Below are 17,079 nucleotides of genomic sequence, written 5' to 3'. Positions count from 1 at the left end.
TCAGAAAGCTTTTTTTGATAGTATCTAAGTGCAAACTGATCACGGCTCCTATTTTCAACAGTGGCACCGGTGATGGGGAAGGTGACACGGAGTTTCCGTGCCCATTTAGATCCTGATCTACTGGGTATTCGGAACACCAAACCCCTGCCTGTTTCATAGCCTTTATGAGAAGTTCAGCACCTAAATCTACCTCGGCTCTAAGGCATTAAATCTTTTGCACAGCCGTGCAAGCCCTGCACACATCTCGCAGGGACGGCCAAGGCTGGTGCTCCAAACTTCTGACAGCCCCAACTCTTCATCTGTCGCAGGCAAAGAAACGCTGTCAGCACAAGTGAGGATCTGGACACAAGGAAGCCACGTCAGAGCATTTCATCTGGCTTTCAAAAGCCCAGTTTGATATTGCAGAATGAATGTTTCTACCCCTTTATTTTTTCCCTAAGCAAGACACTGGCTGGCTGAGCACCTACAGCATCAGGGACACGGGCTGAGGAGCTACCCCTGGAAATGCCTGCCTATTCTTAGCTTTATCATTAGCATACAAATATTCCTTAATTGCCTAGTCACAAGAGATTACCTCAGGCCATAAATCACCTCATCCTCCTATTAACTTGAGTTTCTTTCTCCACTTGCATAAAATTAACTCTGATCATGCAGTGGAATGTTGGAAATTTTAAAACACTTCTATCAATTAACATCAGTGTATTTTAACGCAATCGACAGACCATTACATTATTATGTTTACAATTATTAGCTGTAAAAAATTGCTTTCAGGAACAGTCACTTTAAATAAGATGCAAATCAGACATGACAAGACTATCTAATGGCCTCGTGTTTCTTTTCAGTCTAGCTTCTGTATAAAATTGAGGTTTTGGTCCTGCAGGTAATAAAGGTAATCATAGCGACTTAATTTCCAATATGGGAGCAGTACCGTGCATTTCACAGGGTTATGCAGGGCTACCTGGGTGCTCCCAGCCATGCCTTGGGTAAAGGACCCAGACCTCAGTAACTGAACTTCCATGGTGAATGCACACTTAGTCCTTTACACACATAATGGCAAAGACTCCTATCCTATGAATATAAAGGTAAGCATTAAAAAAAAAATACAAGTCTGAAAACAATCATAGAACTTCAATGGATTTATTGTCTTTTTTAATAATCGACATTAAACAACAGTATGCTGTTCTAGTCCTAACATTTGCATGTGTGCCTGTAGCAGCGTTAATGGTTTATCTTTCAGGGAACTTGGATACAGCGAGAACTGGTGTTTTGTACCTTAATTTGGAAGACAGACCACAAGAGAACATGATGTTTTACAAGTTAACAGTTCATTTAGTCTGGGATTTTCAATAATTCTGCTGATTAGCACCCTAATGAGGTAGAGGGGAAAGCGAGGTTCAGAAACAAAAACGTGATGCAGCAGATTCAAGGGGATGACAAAGACATTATTTTCAGGAAAACAAGGATTCAAGGTACGCTTTCAGCAAACAAGATGCTTAGTAACTTCAAGCACTTTCACACTTCCAGCAGCCTCTGCTCTATGCATCAGTGTCTGACTTTTTAATGAAGCAAAATCAAGAGATGAGCTTGTTAAGAAACAAAAGGTAGTGAAAAGCATTTTTAATGAACAGCTCTGATTATTCTTTAGGCTTTCCCAGGAAGCTGATAATAAAATTAGTTTCAGATTTCTCAAAACTAAGGAAGATTTTGCTTGGGATGTGACATATTTAAATAATAATGATATTAAAAACACGAATAAATAGTAGATTCTCTTTAATATTATATACTGATGCCTTTTCTAGCAGAAACTTAAAATAAATATACAACAAGGAATTTGCTTTCAGATAGACACTAAAAGCAAGTTGCCATGTTTTCAGCTGCTGCTCCACTCCTGTCCATGAAGCTACGCTGTTTTACACCACCTGAGGATCTGGCCCAAAACTTTTACCCGTGAAAAGTTCAAGAGGACAGAAGTGATGGGAAAACCAGCTTCCAACCAATTTGACAGAGGAAGAATATCAAAGGGTGCAGAAGGGTACACAACACGTCTCACCTGTCCCCAATCTCCTGCTTTCCACTTCGGACATCTGCCCCCTCTGCATTTCTTTTGCACATTGGGCTTAGCAAGGTGCTTGCAATAATCTTCTTCTACATGCCTCCCTTCCTTTGACAAACAGTACACACTGCGGTGCTTTTGGCCCCTTCCACAGGAGACAGAACACTGTAAATATAAAGTAACAACAGATCAGCTTTCACACAGGGCCATCTACACGGTTATACGCAGGCCATGGCTACCCAGGGCATTTTCTTTTAACTGGACCAAAAAGCACATCCCCAGGTCCCCGGCACCCTACACAAAGCTGGAGGAGATACGGAAGGGCAGAATTGAACCACTGGAAATGCTTCCATTTGCACTTAATATTGCATGATATTCTTGGTCAAAGTCCCCCAAAATGCCAGCATCAAATTAAAGAAAGCAGCTGACATTCAGCAGGGATAACAGGCTGGATTGCTGGCATTGCTCCAGTGGTTTCAAAGAAGCAGAGTCATCTTACAGGGATCAAGAGAGGAGCCCTCAGTATCTACTTCGATGAACTTGAAAGGAACCATTTCCATTTACCTAGGCACAAAGGGAGGTCAAATGTTGGTAAATCGGGAGAGTAAAGTGTGATATACACCTTTACAGAGGGAAATAACTGCACAAAGGACAAGGCAGAAGAGAAAAATGCAGACTTTCCATGTCCTCTGTATTAAAGCTCCTGTTTGTTTTACCAGTGTAGACTGATTTACCTTTTTTTTTTTTTTTTTTACTAAACAGACTGAAACCAGGACATGCTCGTCCTTAAGATTTATGCATTTTGAAAACAACTCAGAAGGTGGCAAGAAGGCAGAGCCCGAAGAATCAAAGCAAAAAGCAGATCAGCAGGTATGTTAGCTGTAAGCTTTGTAGCGAAGCAACTAATTTCAACCTCCCTCTGCAGGTTCACTGAACTTTTTCAAACGTGACCACTTCTGGCATGCAAACCCCAAGCAACTTCACTTTGATTTCAGATTAGTCTCCTCCAAAAGACTTAGGAATCAAAGGGGTCTGGAATCGCGACAAGAATTTAATATGACAGTTCCGTGTAGAACAAGCCTCTTACTCAGCATGATGCACCCAGAGACTCAGCTTCAATTTCTTCATTACATGTTATGGAAGTCATTACATGCTATGTCACAAGCATCCTGGTTTAATCCTTGAGCACAAACACCCTGGTTCAACCATCTCTCAATATAAAATGTTCTGCTTTCTTTTCAGAATGCAGCAAACATGCAGAGATGAGGCTTCTTCCTTCATTTCGGAGCCACCCCATCAGTATATTTCCTAAGAAATAAATTACAGCCCAAGCTCTTCCCAGTCTATGAAAACATTTCAAACCTAAAAAAATACAATTTATATATGTAGCAATTCTGGAAGATCCATTAGAATAGAAATTGGCATATTCATTGACAGCTGTGCTTATTTTAAATTACAGCATTACTTCCAACTCATTCTGTCCCTATTGTGTTAAGAGGTACACAAAGAACCAGCGAGAGAGCAGTAATATGCTCCGAAATAGAAAAGTTCAGACCAAGGTAGAGAGAATTGGATGTAACTCCTCAGATCAGACGTTGCTGCTTAAAAGCTTGCATAAGCAGTGTTCTGAAAAAGGCTGTTTTCCTGCTGCAAGACCTTTACAGATTGACAAAAGGTAGCTGTGATCAGCTTGTCCCTTGTGATCAAGAGGGTTTAAGGGCCATTAATGATGCTCCTCCTGGAGAGGCAGGGAAGCCAGACGAGCCTGCAGCAGGGATGGCCGCCTCTTGAATTTTCCTGAGCCCAGCTCCAATTTCAAGATAGGCCAAAACCCCCAGCGAGTAACATTCAACTTTGAGAAACAGAGGAAATGCTGTCCCTTGTTCTAAAATAAGACTTTCACGAGTTACCCAGATTCATAAACTTCACTTTTTTCTTTAATATCAATAGGAAAAAGATTGAGTTAATGTTATCCTATTTTTATAAGCTTTCGAATTTCATCAGAAGCTCATTTTTTCATTCTCTCTATGTCTCTCCCTAGCCAATGAACGTCAGCAGCAAGAAGGAACGTCAAATCCTACCAAACCCAGTTGTAAGCTTCTAATACTTTCATCCACTTACTATCTTTGGACTAAATACCAATACTGATGCTTTAGCGAAAATTCAAGTGCTTCTCCATAAGCGCTCTCCATGCAGGTTGATGACACTTTACTGTGACAGCCAAAGCTAAAGAGTAAATTCACTGACTTGATCAGTGCTCTCTTTTGCCCCACATCCCAAGCCGGTACAGCCTTGCACATCTCTCCGATTTAAAAAATACATTGGATCCGCTACTTATTCTAAAGGAAGAATACTCACATTGTGCAAGAGCACAAGCATGTTTCTGGGGACCTGAAGTTGGTCGATAAATATTTGATCTCACAAATAATATGGTGCTAGTAATTTCCAAAATTATTATCCCCCTTCTACAAATTGCTTAACTTTGGCGTGGAGCCCGATTCTGACATTTATCTTGCCAGCCCATGACGAAACAACAAGACTGCATGCATACCTTGGTGCACTCAGAGATTGAGGCATAATTTGCCTAATTTTGTTAATACTTAAATGTAATTCCCAAGATGCTGGAATTAACGATTTCTATGTCTGTCTTTAATATAAATCAAAGTTAGGCGGCTGTGCATTTTTAGATCTAAACCACCCGTTTGCTTTCATGTACATGTGAGTTATGATCTCATTTGCACTGACAGAAAAGAGGTTGAATAATCTAATGTAACCAAGTATCAGAGACTGAAAATTCCTTTGCAACGAGTCTACTTCATAACTGCCTTCTAATTCCTCTCAGGTATTTCCAACTTTCATTTGGTACGTAGATTTTAAGCATATGTGAGCCACATGCAGCAAATAATTTAATAGTGGGCTTCATCTCAATGCCATATGACTTAGGGAAGCAATACACCTAGCTACTGCCATCAGTCTCATCATTTATTTCAGACCCTGGAGAAACATTGCATTTCATTAGCAGGACTCTTCATCGCTGCAAACGCTGCCGCCTGCTTACGGTATCTAACAATACCAGTACCACAGTGAGGTAAGCTTTGACCTTGCCTTCCTTAAAACATTTGAATAGCACAGACAAAACCACTCCTTTCATATTTCTCTTCTTTTTTTTTTTAAATTTCTTTCCTATCCCCCATCCCCATAGAGAATACTTCCAAGTACTGGGGATGGACAGGTGGGTCTCTGTGGAATAGCAGCCTCATCCAAGGCTCTTTGCAGTCAACAGAAAGACTTCTACTGGTTTTAATTGCCTCTGGATCCAGCCCTGAAGTAGTAGCCAAGGTACTGTATTGACTTTTTACACTAACCAGCTTCCTAGAGTCGAGGATCATGTGCACTTGGGCGTGCACTTGGGCATGCCCATGTTCTACCTGCCTCTGCCTCCACTCAAATATGGGAAAACATTGCTCTGAAATGCTGTTTCCAGCCTGTGATTGAGGCACGGCAGCAAACAGCACCCCTGGGTGAACCCGGGAGGACAGCCAGGCATGGAGGATGGTGCGAAAACAACATGTTGTGTTGTTTCTTAAATAACCCAAGATGATTGTGGCACATAAAATAACAGAGAAATACTATTTCAAAAAATCAGCTATAGCCATCACACTAAAGACTCTTGTAACCCTTCCTCTTGTTATAACATTTATTATCTCTAAAACCACTGCAGTCACACCTAGTGCTTTACATGGAGAATAAGAACAAAAGGACTTTCCTAAAAGCATTAGGATCAAAGCATTTGAGCACAGATTTAATGGTTTTATGTTTATTGCATGATTAGTTTTGTTAACACGCCAAGAAGCGGGGATTGGCATGCTGCTGATTTTTTTCAAATAAAACTGCCTAGTTTAACTAAATGCAAGAAAAAAGTTTAAATAAATATGACAAGAATATTTCCACAACTGTTTCCAGAAAGGTCAGAACACGATGCTAAATCTCTCCTGCAATGCATCACTCTGCTCTAGCGTGGTGGCAAGCTTGTGTTTTTGTTTCCACAAAAATTTGTTTTCTGTTTCAGAGTTCAGGAATGATGAAGATCATTCTGTTTCACCAAGTACGTGCAAATTGCTTTAAACTAACCCTTGCTGCGTTTCCTATTCTGATATTTTGGAAGATGACTGGACATCTTGTTCATTAAGACCTCAGTAAAATAGAACGGCTGCTACTTGATTCACTGGGCTGGTCGCAGGAAAAAAAACCAGAATATGTACCGCAAAAGCTCTTAAAAATTTGTACAAAATTTCTGGCTGGTTGGGCCCAGGTTCTGACCCTTCTGTGGGAGACCGTGACCTGCTCTTCTGCACTGGGAGCTCATGCTGCCAGGCTGGGAGTGAGGTCTGTCTGGCACCAAAATGACTCAACAGCCCTGGGCACAAATGAGCAAATCTTGGTGAAGAGGCAGCACAGAGAAGTCAAGAAGAAAGGGAGCTGCTCCGCTTCCCCTTAACTTTGTGCATTGAAGGGGCAGCTTAACACGGGGCAGAAAAGCAAACCACCAGAAAGAACCTAAGCACATTCTCTCCCCAAAGTGAAAAGTTTCAGAAAATGCTGTCAGACCACTTTTCCAGGCCCCCCATGCATCCGCGGACGATTTGGGAGGTATTTGAGATAATGAATGCAAGCTGCGGTGATCACCAAATGAATTCCCAAAGATAGGTATGCTCTGATAGCTCACCAAGGGCAGGGCTGGGGGCTGGGAAGAATTAGACTAAAAATGTCTAAAAATGGCAGATTCTGCCATTTGGAGGAAATTAAAATCAAGCCTTGTAGGTTTAGATTTCCACACATTAAGGACTATATAGAAAGTAAGCGCTCGTAAGTAAGCCCTCGTTCATCCTTTCCAACAATCTGAGCTGAAACATGTGCTGGACGAAATAAAGCAGAAAAATGACAGAGCCTTACAATGCTTTACATCCCCTTTCCGTGGGGGGCTCTGCTTCTGGATGTCAGCAAACTTCTCCAGCTACGAGAAGAGCCCAACCATTCATCCTCATAGTAACATTTCAGCATCCTTATAGTCTACATCAGCTCTTACTATAACTTACACTGCTGCTATCAGATGCTGAAATCACAGCGCTGTGACTTCTGTAGCTCTGAAGTCTCTCGAGCACAAGGGACATCAGAAGACACACCACCGAGGAAAGCCTGGATTGTTACTTGCCAGCTGAACCTTCACTAGAAGTCTTAAAATGCCTGAGCCTTTGTGAATTATCCAGCAACAGAGGCTCTGTGGCATCCAAACTAACTTAATTAGCCTCACAACAGCAAGGTATCTTAGCAGGTAACTCTCTTGGCTTCAGCGAGACAAGCAACAAGGCTTAAACCAAGGGCACAGCTCCATGCTATGGTATCTCCAGTGGCTGCGGCACTTTAGGAGATATTTAGCAAATATTTGTTGCCGCTTTGAAATCCTGTTCCTTCCACCGATCTGTTTTAGCGCGGTCTCACACCCGGCTGCATCAGCACGGTGCGAAGTCCATGCCTGCGGGGTGGGAACACAGAGTGCGGGGCAGGATTTACCCAGCCAGGCTTTCCTTTCCTGCAAAACTGTAAGAGGGAGCCATACCTTAATGCGCACGGCTGCTAGGAGTGTGTGGTCATGGTGATTTTAGCCGGTACAAGGCCAGAAAATATATCTGATTTTTGTACCTTTAAAAGGGAAGAGTGGTCTCTACATTCAAGGGAGGGCAACTGGACCAGAGACCTGAGCAAAACACACCAAAGCATTGCACTGCAGTTTAAAAGAGGCTTTAGAGACACTTAATCCGTGCTGACTCCCCAGAGAAATGGGAGGATTGAAAAAAATGATGTGAACATTAGGGATTTTGGAGTGTGTAGTCCAAGTATGTTGGTGAGCATTGCCCAGAACCGCTGTGGAAACGTCCCAAGGAGCCCTCACGGAGTCGGAGGGCAGCCCTTGGTGTGCCCAAGAGCAGGCTCTGCCCCACTGTCCCCAGGAGCATTCCTCGCCCCAGGCACGGGCGGAGAGAGAACATCCATGCCGGCTCAGTGCATGTGGGGTCTCCGTCCCCCAGCTGCGCTGCTCAGCTCTGCAGCAGAGGCACAGATTTTCCCAAGTGATTATGTGCAAAAGGGAGAAATAAAACAATTCACTAAACCTTCACCTTCCTGCTGCCAAACCAAGCTGCAGAGACTGGTGAGTGACCTCAGATGATGTCTCGTAACAGGTTAGAAAAAAAAAAAAAGAAAAAAGAAAATTTCTCAAAGAAAAGGGTCCAACTTGATGTCTTACTGCAGCAGAGGGAAGAGGCTGGTGTGTCTGGAGCCCATTCCTCCAGCAGCACAGATTGCCCAGAGGAAAGGATGCTCTTGCGCTCTTTTAACACCTGCAAGATTTAAGGGCCTGAGCTCTGAAAGCAATACAGTAATTTCCCTGAGCTGGGAAACCTCACAAGATACATGGGAGAAAAGCAGGTAACTGCAGCAGGAGGAGAAGCCACGCATCTCCTCTTCTACAGCATCCACCTAGTAAGTAGCACCTTCTCCCCCCCTTTCACTTGCCCTGTTGTCACATCCCATACAAAGGCTTCCCCGGGTACAGAAATCAGCAGGGCTCAGAACACACAAAGCTGCCTTAAAAGCTACGTCCCTGCCCTGCTCCACGCTATTTAACTTGAACAACAAACAAGCAAAAGCCCCTAAATAGCCACTGGCAGGTCTCTCCAGGGAGGGAGGCATCAGATGGCATTTCCTCAAATTAGGAGAAGATGTGTGAGCTACCCAAGGACGTCGGTATAACGGAATGTGGAAGGCACTGATGAAGCCTATTTTCCATGCTGTGGCACTTTTAGGAGAGTAGCAATTGAAGCAGCAAGCAGCCTAGGCTAACTGACACTTCATATTTTTAGTGAACGGTTGTATTATAACGCCATTTAGAAGTCCCAATCAAAAACAGGACTTCTCTGTGTCGGATGGAGTGAAACACAAAGTAAAGAGCTTGCAAAGGAACGTCAGCCTTATTTCACAGACATGCATCGCACCAGGAGTTTGCAGGAGTGTTGGGAGGTTTCCTGCTCCCAGGTTTTATAAAGAAAAATCTCAGATTAATGCACTAGGGATCAAATACTGTCAGCCTGCATATGGTCTTGGGCATCAGACAGATTTTCATCCATGCTGCTGGCTCACTCGTCTCCCATGTGAGCTAGTAAAAATTAAAACATGAATAGAGCATTAAGTGCCTTTGGAACAAGACTGACTACATCATTTTTCCTTAATGACTTCACAAATCACTCACCAGGAAAGTTAGAAACACAGTAAATGTCTTTCTGCTTAGTGTCCCCATCATCACACATCCTTGTTTCTAAATGCTACAATGCCTAGGATCTGAGCAACAGCAACTATTGCAGTTTGGGGTATACAGTGTGAATCTGGAGTATGGGCAGAAACGCATGCAGACTTCCGAACGCCCAGCTCAGGGATCTGCTTGAAGATGCTGAACTTCACAGCTCATCCCTGAAAGCGTATCACTGCTCTAATGTGTCTCCTGCAGTCTAATGCATATTTCAATTACTGCACTCAAAGCCAGTGCTTTGGGAGACAAATATTCCCAGTAATTGCCCTCTTACTTATTGCTTTATTTCTCCCGGGTGTGTGAGCGTGTGCATGTGTGCCTGTATAGGAGGTCTGCAGACTTTATGAAGTCAGCAGCCATGGATGGGCCACCCATGACACAAAAGCTGAAGCCAGTCATCGCTGAACAGCAGTCCCACCACTTGTACAAGTTCAGGCCAGCTGTACACAGCCTAGAGAATGACCATCTCATTGAGAAAATGTGTAAGAGGGGAGGTGTAAAAAGGCAACCATGGAAGGCACACCAAATGCAGCCAAACAGCCACTGTACTTTGGGAGGAGAAAGGCAAATATTTTACAGTAAGTTAGGACAGAAGCATGGGTTGGACTATGCACGATAAGAAACATCAGTGAGTACTAAGGGAGTTACCTGCTCCAAGTGGGAAGGTGCAGTGAGGAACTTGGGAAAGATGCATCATCTGGGAGTAGGGGGAGAAGAGTTTCTAGATACAAGAAAATAACCTTCCTGAGTCTAACCACTGGTCCAGCTCACATCGGTCCTGGCAGCGGCAATAGAAGAGGCTATCAAAGGAGAGCAGACGAGACTGGCCATTCTCTGCAGCTCATTACTCTGCTACTTCCCAGGGAATTAGGGAGGTTAGAGGGGACACTGCTGCCCAGTCCTTTTACTTCTCCATCAGATTAAAAGACACTAGATTTAACCACCAGGTCAGATCACAACGGGTGCAAAGACTAACAGGTGCCTGCAAGGGAGGAGTGTGGATTGCAAAAGCTGAGCATTAAGTTGCAGGAGATCAGTCCTGCGAGGAGTCGATCCAGGAAAGCACTTAAGTGCAGGCTCAGCGTTAAGCACACGGTGCCACAGGGTGGTCCCTCACCTGCGGTGTAGCAGACGGGCTTCGATGGTTGTTATCCTGCTCTTGGAGCATCAACACTAGCAAACAGGAGGCAGCACAACCAATAGCAAAAGTATACCTATATAGTTCTCCGTATTTAAGGAGAAACAGAAGTAGCAATGAAAGATGGTGATGATAAGCAAACAACAAAAATGGAAAGGAAAATAAAAATCAGAGATTTTAGACTAGCGAGAGAGGAATAAAGTGATGTTCCTCTACCAGACAGCTGGGTACCACTGGCTTCATGCACCTGTAACCAGCTTGGAGCCACCAGCTGTGGCTCTAAGCCTCGGCAGGGACAGTGGGTACTGAGCTGAGGAAAGAGCTGCAGGAGCATCCATCACTGCTGCCCCAGAGGAGCAACAGGCTGAAACTCTTCAAACAAAAACCCCAGCTGCATTTACCCTCTGAGATGAGCTCTGAGAAGGGCACGAGGCAGTGAATATGTGGATGGTAAGACGGCTGGCACGGCTCTGCCCTCCCCAGCTGTCACCCAGGGATGTGCAGTTTTGGAGGGTGGCTGAAGCTGGGCACTGGCGGTGGGATGCTCTGGACTGGTGACACACAGCAGGGAGTGCAGGGAAGGGCTGAAATGGGTCTGCTTTGTTTTTTTAAACAGAAGCAAAGAGGTCTGCACTGTCAAAGGCCTTTTTCTGACTGGGGAACCAAAGCAGACAACTACTTGCCTTTCATCAGCACACCGAACTGGGAATCCCCGGAGTCAGGCGGTCTGACTGATCCTAAAGGGGAGACAGCCAGGAACCCAAGGGACAGCAGCCTTGGTGGGCCAGCCTAAGCGTCCAGTAAACAGCTCTGAGACGGAGACAGCTTCAGACAGATAGCTGGGGATATGCATAGGCTACCAAGTTCTCATTTTGGTCTGGATCAGCTTTATTCAATCTTCACTAAGGCATCTATTTCTACCTGTTTTTCTAAAGCCACCCAGTGCATCCCTCTGCCTGGGTTATGGGTGCTGGGACCGTTCGCGCAGCCTTCCTCTGCTGCGGCAACATTTGTCCTTCCCTCACAGGCTCTCGGGGTAGGATTGTTTTTATTAGTTTTCTGATAATACCTGGCACTACAGAGAAATACAGACTTGCTGTCGCAGTCTCAGAGCCTAAACCATCATCATATGAATGAAGGACAGAAAAAGCAACGTGAATCACTGAGTGACTGGAGAGTTCAGCATGCCTATCAGTTCATCTTCAAGGATGGCTTTGTTATTGCAAAACATGTGTAAGGAATCATGCAGCAGCTCAGTAATGCTGCTGTCACAGCAAATTCATTTTCTGCAGAAGAGAGTAAGAGAACAGCAGAGTTATAAACACTTGCAACCAAATCTGCCCCTGGTTATCACTTCTGCCTTAGCAAGAGCTGACATCCTGCCTGCTAAGAATGTTACCAGAACAACGACGTGGAGAATATTGCTGTTGAACAGTCTATTTTCAGCCAGCTTTGAGGGCAAGGTATTTTGTAAACACCGTGTTGGGGCTTTGACAGAATGAAGTACAAATAACCTGAACTTTCCACTGACACCAATTCTAAGACTAAAACTCCTGAGTGCCGGCTCCCTGACGCAGATGTTGGCCAGGTAGCCCTCCCACTTCCCACCGAGCCCAGAGCCCCTTCGCCGCTACCCACGTCCCTGCATGCAGCCGAAGAGCCCTGCAAAGCCGTCAATGCCACCAGCTTCCAGCTAAGGGGATACAGCCATGGTGTCCTAACCCAGACCTGAATTCACGTTGATAACAAGAGTTTGGAGCTTAGCCAGCTAATTTTCTAATTATTTTACGCCAAGCTTCCAATTCCTCATTGTTAGATCAAAGGGCCCTCAAAGATTAAGATACCAGCATTTCTGCCTATTCGATAAGGAGGTGGGAAGCGCAGACCGCCGTTTTGCAGGCACTAAGAGCTACACAACCATTGCATTAGCAGCTAGAACTTTTGATACCCAAAACTGATAGGTACTTGACAAAGCAGATTACTTTTAAGATTACAATACTTTCCAGGAAAACCCAACCAACCAAAAAATCCCCAAACCCACCTGCTCATTTTCCACAAATCAAAGTCAAATAATTACTGTCCCAGTGCCGTGAAGCTCAAATGACTCACCCAACTGAACCAGGATAGGGTGCTGTGAGATATAATTGTTTTACCTTATCTGTGCTCATTTCCTAACTTGGAAAGAATGAGAAGCCCACAACAAGTTAATTCAGCATTATTCATAAATTGTATCAGGATACAGTTGGATATTATGGTAAACTCCAAATTTCACAGAGATCATTGCAAGGAGCAGATCTGCTCCGAGAGAAGTGGATTCAGCCTCAGGTTTTAAGTGAAGCGATGGGCAATACTCCCTGTGAATATCTCCCTCGTTCTGGAGAACATGGTGAGATTTCCCCTCGGTATTCGAGAGCATGTATGGAGATCTGTGTTCATATCACAAGGTATTCAGAGGAGAAAACACACTCTCTGTATCCTGACAACAGTCTCTGCATGTTTTCTAAAGCATTATTTTAATAAAAAGGTCAGGTCTATCACACGGCGTACAATTCCGCAGTGTTTAAATGCATGTTCTTAAATAAGCTCGGAAATAAAAGTGTCACCTTCTCTTAGTCCTCTTTGAACATACATTATAATGACAAGGCATCTCACCAGCCTCCTGTTATAAAATTATCATTTACATACAGAATCTGTTTATTCATTTAATTATGTCTTTAAAACCTGGATTTAACCAGCCAGATAAAATCACTTGTTTACTGTATAAAATCCCAGTGGAATTTCGCCTGAGGACTGTGGGTTGGACTCTTCAGACTCTCTCTGCTTTAATTTGTATGTATTTTATAGTACTAATTTCACTGATACTCGAGTAAAGCTAAGCCAATCAGATGCTTGCAAGAAATTAGTTATCCAGAGTTCGTAATTCATATGCTTTTAACTGTGTTTGTTTAATTATTGAAAATGACAGTTTCTGTTGGAGAACAAAGCAGGTAAAAGAAAAGTGAGCCAAGAGATGGAACATTGCAGTACCATTTCAGAAAATTTAGTAGAAGTTACCAAAACTAAGTATATGATCTTAATTTAGCGAAAGACTCAAGAAATCATTATACAAATTCATTTATGATTACATTCTACTTGTCTTTAATTTTCACTGTTCAACATTAACATTAAACATTGTAAATGTATGCAATATTTATATAAAATTAAATAACAATATTGGAAAAATAAATACACTTTTACATAAATACATAAATCCATACTGCTGAAAAGTTTCAGCTAATACTATACTCTTGTTTCAAAAGTGACCAAAAAAATATGGTAGTGACACTCCATCCCAACAGATGAAGTATGTACAGCTACAGAATGATGTTTGCAACCAATGACAGAGCTAAAGCAAATCCAGGCGATACCACACTAAAGAAAAAAAGTTTGGACGTTACTACCTACAGTAGTAGCACGAGGTAGACACACATGTGGAGTATTTTGCAGGAGGGACATGAAGCCCTGTTGACCCCATAGATACAATTCAGTCTTCAAACAGCTCTGGGGTCCCCTACATCAGAGCCAAAGGACACCTTGGTAATAAGACTAAAAAAAAAAAAATCAAGTCACTTTGTGGCAACGACCGGGGCTCAGCTCTGCAGCCCCGTCACCCACGGAGGAGATGCCGCAGGCAGGATAGGATGCCCCTGCCCTCTGCCTGTTTGCCCCACATCCCACCTGCTCCCAGGAGACTGAGCAAGGACAGCCCACCAAGGTTAATACACCTTAGTAGAGTCAAGGGTATTTTTCCTGGGTGAAAAAAAACCAAACACCCAACCCGAAACCAAAATACAGGACTGCACCCTGCATTTCCAACAAAGAGGAGCAGACGCAGCCCTGGAGCCTGTTCCTGAATAGCTGTGAAGAGGCTGAACGCTGAGCGACACCAAAATGCAACACAACTCTGTCCCACCTTTGGTTCTTGCAAATGGTCCAGCACAGGTAACAAAGGTTGGCAGCAACTCCCAGCCGGTAATTCTGCGGGGAAGCCACCGCACGCGTTGCTAGCTCTGCTTAGCTCACCTCGCTCATTTTTAGCACCAACTATATCAGCGTACAAGTGATCCATTAGCACCTCAAATGAAATATTTCATATCACTGTCCCTTGTACTGGTGAAGCACCGTACAAACACCAGTTCAGCAGTTTTATGGCTATTGCATAACTCACTGAGGTATGATAAATGTATCGAGGAGCGTTACTGAAGGCATCCACGCTACTGAAAGCACCCGCAGAAACGAGAGTGCGGTTACGTTTTAGCAAGACGACTTTTCAAACCGTGACAATTAAGGAAGTCCAATACATTACAAACAGGCCTCTTTTTTTCTTTTCCTATAAAGTGCTTTTGAGTCAGATTAAATTTTTTTTTTTTTTAAATCTTCTTCAAATACTTTTATAACAAAATACACAATAAAGGTTGACATTTGTTTGAAGGCCACTCCAAAACCGGCAGGTCCGTGGTTTCCAGCGCGCCAGAAGTGCCCCAGGCAGCGCTCGCCTTGGCGCCGAGCAGAAGGTGCTGCTCTGGGCAGGGAGGATTTCAAAGCTGCGGGACCCAAAATAGCATCCCAGCCCTGCGGTTCAGGGCTGCTCTGCCCTCACAAGAGCATCTCTGTAGCAGACTCCTCCAGCGGCAAAGGAGCAGCGTAAGGCACCTCTGCTCCAAACGCTATTTTGTTATGAGAAAACTCCCAGGGCTTTAAAGCCTTCCACCACCTTGCTGATCCCTTACTGACTTAATGACATTTAGAGCGGCAGCTGGAGATCAGGCCAGACAATAACTCTCCAGAACGAGAGAGATGCACGAGAATATCTTACAGGTGCTTTTGCACAGTACAGCACGCTCTAGTATATATACACAGGAACAGAAATAGAGCACGGGTGTGAATGCACACCTGTTTCTATATAGCTGTGTGTGGGGGCAGGTAGGGACACGCCCACACATCTATACACACTTGTACATGCTTGGGAGTTGATGCGATTTAGTACACGTTTTCCCCCGTCATCTTGCTTTCGGCAGAGAACACACAACTGGTAAGCCAGTAGGTGCACAGTGCAGTATTACCTTTAAGTATCAGAACAATGTAACTTCATGGAAATGTACTGCTTAAATGCCAGGTTTAAATCCATATGCAAAGAACTCAATCAGAACCAAGACTCATAATGCACAGCGCTCGCACAGTGTAATAAAATGGACAAAGGTGGCTACTTAGCAGAAAGTGCCTTTTAAATTAAAGGACTTGAGCTCCCCTAATGTAAGCCCTTCCTGAACAGATGTTATTCTGAATATATTGTCAATAATCCTCATTAAGTGCAGTTTTAAGACACGAAGCATTAGCACCTTGGTTTGAAGCAAATTAAATCTGTTGTTATGGGATATCCACAAAACGGTTCACAAAAAGAAAGAGTTTATGGTCGTACCGAGCTCCAAGGACCAGCGCTCCAGGCAGCATCTCTAGGACAGTCTTGCACATTGCACTGCTCTCTGTCCGGCGGCTTGTCAAGGATTTCACAGCTCAGATCCGTAAACCTTTCTCCATTAGGGCGCTGGCACACCACCAGCCGTGTTCTTGTCCCTGCCCCGCATGGCTTCGTGCACTGCAAGTCAGCAGAGGACAGAGCAATGACCGTCTGGGCAGCAAAAATACTGCCAACCGGTTGCTCGAAGCACTAGCACCTCTCGAGACCCGACGGCTGTTTCTGTTCCCAACCAACCCACTCCGGCCAAATCCCCCCCCCAAATGCTGCAGGAGCCTCAGATGGGGCATCAGCTGCTTCAGCTTCTCTCTTCCCAAAGCTGTTCATGCTGCTCCACAATGATATTGCCAGACCCAACGTGATACTGGAGGTTTATGTCTCTAATTATTAATCTCAGATGAATTTTCAGAAGGGAGCAGTGTTTTTATTAAAGAAAAAGGGCCTTCAGCTAAACTAGACTTCTCTTAAAAAGACAAAAAAAACCCCCACCTCTCAATTTTTGTAGAATTTGCTTTTGCCTGGGAAGAAAATTTTCCCATCACAAACGGAAAGGAAAACACCACCAAGCAGTTGCTAGGGTTCACTCATTTATCAGAGGCTGCCTTACATGCTCCAATCTTTCTAATAAATGCCACCGCCATATCCCCCTCTTCTCCCATCTTTCAGCTACCCGCTAATGAAAGCCTTCCCTGGGCAGGGAGCCCAGGATGAATGGTGCACTCACCTCTCCCCAGTTGCCATAAGCCCACTGAGGACAGGGGCCAGATTCGCACGATCTCTGCTCCATGGGTTTGCTTTTCTCATCGCAGTTATTTGCGGTGTATCCGTTTTCATCTTGGCACACCACGACCCGCCGCTGGAACCCACCCGCACACGTGCTAGAACACTGGAAGACACAATTGCCCGCGGCTTCGTTGAGTCCAGGAATAATTTTGCATTCCCAGCTCCTTCCCAGTGCCTTGAACCGTGGGAATGCACCACTAGAAATTTGAATACAGCTAACAGGCATT

The 17,079-nt window shown here is 44.2% G+C and overlaps 1 protein-coding gene and 1 long non-coding RNA gene across 8 annotated transcripts in view; one reads left to right on the top strand and one right to left on the bottom strand.

The window, feature by feature from the left end:
* Positions 1 to 17,079, bottom strand: part of ADAMTS9 (ADAM metallopeptidase with thrombospondin type 1 motif 9) — an 86,885-nt gene that overhangs the window by 22,995 nt on the left and 46,811 nt on the right. For 4 of the 6 annotated variants that reach the window (XR_011329656.1, XM_069811939.1, XM_069811942.1 and 1 more), the window contains 3 exons: positions 16,794 to 16,955; positions 16,013 to 16,189; positions 2,051 to 2,218 (listed from right to left, as the gene is read on the bottom strand). Coding sequence is in view for 5 of the 6 variants with exons in the window: in XM_069811939.1 (XP_069668040.1) it covers positions 2,051 to 2,218; positions 16,013 to 16,189; positions 16,794 to 16,955 (507 nt within the window). In the remaining variant the exon portion in view is untranslated. The remainder of the gene's footprint in view (positions 1 to 2,050; positions 2,219 to 16,012; positions 16,190 to 16,793; positions 16,956 to 17,079) is intronic. The other 2 variants (XM_069811940.1, XM_069811941.1) reach the window with 1 other exon arrangement.
* LOC138690843 (uncharacterized) lies at positions 2,010 to 13,147 on the top strand. 2 transcript variants are annotated; one of them, XR_011329660.1, is made up of 5 exons: positions 2,010 to 2,125; positions 2,816 to 2,923; positions 4,095 to 4,145; positions 5,045 to 5,392; positions 11,171 to 13,147. It is a non-coding gene; the product is annotated as an uncharacterized lncRNA (long non-coding RNA). The 2 variants fall into 2 exon arrangements; XR_011329659.1 differs by lacking the exon at positions 11,171 to 13,147 and having other exon boundaries at positions 5,045 to 5,607.

Source organism: Haliaeetus albicilla, chromosome 24 (assembly GCF_947461875.1).
Source record: "Haliaeetus albicilla chromosome 24, bHalAlb1.1, whole genome shotgun sequence".
Lineage (NCBI taxonomy): Eukaryota > Metazoa > Chordata > Aves > Accipitriformes > Accipitridae > Haliaeetus > Haliaeetus albicilla.
The sequence above is the reverse complement of the archived record's forward strand: the minus strand, read 5'-3'. Positions and strand labels throughout refer to the sequence as shown.